At 42.2% G+C, this 4,740-nt stretch overlaps 1 protein-coding gene across 1 annotated transcript in view; it reads right to left on the bottom strand.

The window, feature by feature from the left end:
• Palmd (palmdelphin) overlaps positions 1 to 4,086 on the bottom strand; it is a 50,745-nt gene extending 46,659 nt beyond the window's left edge. The window contains exon 1 of the mRNA XM_021157760.3: positions 3,579 to 4,086. Coding sequence (XP_021013419.1) covers positions 3,579 to 3,623 — 45 coding nt within the window. The 5' untranslated portion in view covers positions 3,624 to 4,086. The remainder of the gene's footprint in view (positions 1 to 3,578) is intronic.
• Positions 4,087 to 4,740: the final 654 nt, after the last annotated feature.

Raw genomic sequence — 4,740 nt, 5'->3', positions numbered from 1 at the left:
AAAGCTAAGCCTTTCAGTGAGAGGCAACATACCAGCCAACCCACCGCCCCTCTTCTCCTAATCGGGTCCATTCTCGGAAAATTGACACAAGTTCTCAGAACTCATCACCACATTTCCCAGAAATGCCCTGCATTCACAAGTCTATAATCTCCAGATAGTTCACATGTAGGAGCATTTCCACTGGAGTGCTTCCATATTAAGTGCTGTATTTTCCAACGTTCCCAGAGGAACGTGTTTCCTGTGGAAGGGGAGGGGATCTTTTTGTTCTCTGGGAGCCCACTCAGGACTCGGCTTTTGTTCTTCACCACGGACTGTGCTTACTTCCAAAGAGTAGCTCTGTGGCGATCAGTGCCAGTGTGACCTGCGTTTCTCCACACACCCCCCTCAAAATAATGGGGAATTTGGTATCACCATTTCCAGTAACACTAAATATCAATTTCATGCTGGGTGTGTTGGCGCCTTTAACCGCAGCACTTTGGAGGCAGAAGCAGGCAGATCTCTATGAGTTCAAAGTCAGCCGAGTCTACATGCTGAGTGCCAAGCCATCCATCCAGGGCTACATAGTGGGTAAACATCGATTTCAACAGCCCTTTGTCTGTATAAAAATCAGTTATTTGCTAAATGCATACTAGCTTGAAAATAGCCTCAAGAGACTCTTGAGGTTCCAAGTATAATATTTCGTCAATGCAAGGTTGCCCTGTTTTCAAATTACAGCTGGGAATGGAACTCATTGAGTAACGAGTACTTAGGTCATCAACTCAGGAAATGAGGAGTTACTTTAAGGGGTGGAGCAATGAAGGCAGACTGCGAAGGTAATTAAGTCAAAGAGTCAATTTGGAGCATCCAGACTTTAATGCCCTCCTCAAAATAGTCCTTTCTGAGTCCTTTCATAATTTGGCCCTCATTGTCTTTAAACCATTGAAAAAAATGTGTGAATAATCTTAAAATAAAATTTACTGGTATGGGAAATGAATGGCGTCCCCACAGGGTTACAGTAGTTTTAGCGTAATGTTACTTGGTTCAGCCAAATTATATGAAGATGAATTTTTTCAATTATTTGTAGTAAAAAGAACACCTTTTTAGTTACTTGAGACCCTGTAGAGTAAGAACAATATTTACAGCTTATTTCATTTTATTGCCAGAAGTTAGAGAATCATAATTTAATAATAATAAAAAAATCAAGCAGCTCTTGCAGTGTCAATGTTTGTTGTTTTTGTCCTTTTACAGTGAAGTCTCTGTGTTGTTGAGTCTTGGTGTCTTAGGGAATTAACATCTTTGCTGTCATGGACATATATAAAAATTATTTCAGTGTAGGAGAGCAGTTAAAAGATTATCTCTGAGTTTTTGTAATTTTAATGCCTTTCAAAAATGAGATAACTCTTGAAAGTTCCCTGGGTACCGTGTGTTTTCTTTTCCTAGGAAGAAAGAATAGCAGGGGTGGCTTCCTGGGCAAGGCCAGGGTGGAGTAAGCTGGCATTTCCCAGGGTGTTCAGGAGGAGAGTAGTTGTATTGTTTCCATGGACACGGAGGAACTACTCCATTTCCCCTCTAGGTGGTGACAAATGTGACCGAGCCCTGTGAGGTGTAGGCTTATGGAAATTCGTTCCTATAAACTTTTGCCAGTTTTTACCCTACAGGCTTTAAGCAAGAATTTTACTTTCAAGCTAAGTTTTGTGATTGTACCTCAAAGACTTAATTAACTCTAAAGGGATGTGTTTGGGCTTGTGGGATAATTTTAAAAAGTTTATTAATTTTAACAGTGAAAATATCTCTATATTCAGGAACCTGCCTACCTACTCAATTCCTTTTAAGGCATTTTGATCTACCTTCTATATCTAATTGCACCTGAACCCTCAGTGAAAATTCCTTGGCTTTCTAAATAACTCTCCGCCACCATCTACTTGGACCATTCCCTAGTTCACTAAATGCTCTAAGCTGCAAACCACATATAGCAAGACCTTAAAATAAGATGCTCCCCAGTTCAGTAGCAGAGACACAGAAGAAGGTGTCTGTGTGCATCACTGACTCAACTGTTTCATTTGGTTATCCGGGAGGTAAAAGCCATGGGGAGAAATGGAACCTAGTTCTGAGCGACTCACACGGCCCAGTGAAGTAACCTTTAGCCAACAGCTGTAATGTGAAAGGGCCATGCCAAGAATAACAGAGCACAGTGGAGTTCCTGTCCCTTCTAGGAGGACAGCTGAAGCTGTGGCCGGATTTAACAACAAAACAAAACAAACAAAAATCCAGGCCAAGGTTTTTAAGATGAAAGGAAAAAATACAGTAATTAGAATTCAGAAATTAAAAAGTACTCTCTATAGAAAGGTGCCCAGGCTTCTTAGTGGACTCTTGGCTCCTTTTCACTGGTGAAGAAAGTAGGTTTTTATTTATCCTTTCTGGGTAGGAGGGAAAAAAACCCGCTATATTCCCTTAGTGTGTGTGTGTGTGTGTGTGTGTGTGTGTGTGTATGCACAACAAAACCTAAATTAAGATTTGCTTAATTAGTGGTGAGAATTTGAGGAGCAGAGTTGGATAACCTCCTATCTACCTTGATTTAGTGTCAGTTTTTCAGAAAGTAGTTACTCCTTTTTTGACGGTTAATTTCAGTGTCAGAAAATGTGACGCACAGGGGTGTGGATTTGCCAAGTTGCTTTTCCTTGCAAAAATGCTATCAAAAGTTACAGCTAATGACGATAGATGACCAGGTCAGGGACTTCCAGGTTATCGTCACATACAACAGTTTGGAAGCAAATGAGAAAAAGAATGGTATCATTTAAGAAAAGCGACTCATTTCTTGCTTTGATTTTTTTTTCCCAGAACAAACATCAAGTGTACGACTTTTCTTCCTGGAATTAGGGAAATATTTTCCAAGTCCATCTCGTGCGTGGCTCCTGTATTGAGACCTTATTCGGGCTATGTCTGTCCTTCTGTACTGGAAAACTGATCTGCAAGAATTACTCTGATGCGTGCCTTCACTACTTTTCTTCTGTTTTAACACTTCGCTTGAAATATACATATATATATATATATATATATATATATATATATATATCAAGCTTTGCTTTAATTCAGTTAGGTTTGTCTGGAATATACTTTGACATATGAATAAAAATGTTTCAGATTTTCTTCCTTTTGATCTACCTCCTTAAAAAGAAAACTTTTGGGGGTTCTATTCATTGCTTTGAAAAGTTTTCCAGTTAGGTATCTATAAAAACATTTGTCCGATAGAAGGAATTTGAAGAAAAAAACCCCTAAACTTCAGATATTCACAGAAGGTGAGGAGAGTTTACAAACTATTTAAAAAAACAAGCAAACAAGCAAACAACCCTTGATTATCGTTTAAAATGCAAACACCCATCTGTAAATTCCAGAAACGTTTCCCTGGATCTCAGGTTCTGAAGCCCCAGTGTCATGGAGGGTCACAAGGGTTAAGAGAAGCAGACCAGAGTCCACGAAGGCTTAGTTCTGTTTCTCCACTCGGAAGGCCTGGGAGACAAGGACAGCTAGCAACGTTGCCCGTGCCGGTGCCGTTTGTCTAAGCAACCACCTTAATGAGTTAAAACTCTATGTAGACTTACAGTGATGGCCTGGAGTCTTCCCTTCACCAGCTCAGCTTCTTCCATTCTAGAAGTCAAGGACAGGCAGACGCTGAAGGAAGTCCAAAGCTACCATAAATCAAGGTGCGTCCTTGGGGAGAGGAGCTGGAGATGACAGAAGAGACAAGGAGAGAAATCCGCTCTTTGCAGCAGGGAGAAAAGAAGAGAATTCCGAACTGTCAGGAGCGGAGCGGCTCAGAGCCCATGCACAGATGAGGCCAGACAGACACATGTAATGAGGGTGCGCTGGGGAGGCAGACGCTGAGGCTGCTGGCACGAGTTGACTGACAAGTTTGAACGGCAGCCGCACAAGCCCTTTTCCTTCAGGGGCTGCCAGCTCTTTGTTGTGCTGTGCACGGTTAGCGAGACACATTTTCTTATTAACTGTTCCTTACCCAAGTCATTATTTTCCAGGAGTTGGCACAGGGAGCTGCCGTGCTGAGTGTCGGGGCAGCCCGGATTTTCCTGTGAGCCTGTGTGTGTTTAAAGTTACCTCGCTTGGTTTACCTTTGGGGAGAGAGAGAGAGAGAGAGAGAGAGAGAGAGAGAGAGAGAGAGAGAGAGAGAGAGAGAGAGAGAGAGAGAGAGAGAGAGAGAGAGAGAGAGTGTGCTAAGTCGCATGTTTGTTATCTCCCTCTGCTTGGCTTTAGGTAATGGTGATGGCTCCTTTAGTAACCTAAGAACTCTTAGAGTAGAATATTTGCATCAAGCTCAGCTCCCCTCTCAAAGTCCCACCGCAGGCAGCCTTCTGTCACAGACCTTAGAATCTTAGGTCTTGGGCAAAACAAAACAAAACAAAAAACCCCAAAGGTGTTAAAGTGCTGATTGATGTTCAAAGACTGGCTCCCTGGGAGTGCTTGGTGACATCTTTGGTTATCTGGGGACTGCAGCACCTTTTTTGGACCCCATTCAAAAAAAAAAAAAAAAACAATCTTCAATTTCAGGAAGGTGCCCATTTTGACAGCCTGAAGTTATGCAAGAGCAAGGAGCAAGCGAGCCTGTGAAAGTGTGCCCTGGGTGGACAGTCCCTGCCCTTTAAGGAAGGCAGTGAAGCCCAGGGAAACTCAGGTCAGAGCAGAGCCCAGGAAGCTTTGCAATGGACTTTGTTTTCTTTTTCCCACCTATTCTTTAAGTGCATGTTGATG

The sequence above is a fragment of the Mus caroli genome, unplaced genomic scaffold (genome assembly GCF_978045245.1).
Source record: "Mus caroli unplaced genomic scaffold, Mus_caroli_1 scaffold_3, whole genome shotgun sequence".
Classification (NCBI taxonomy): domain Eukaryota; kingdom Metazoa; phylum Chordata; class Mammalia; order Rodentia; family Muridae; genus Mus; species Mus caroli.
This window is presented reverse-complemented; position numbering and strand designations above follow the sequence as displayed.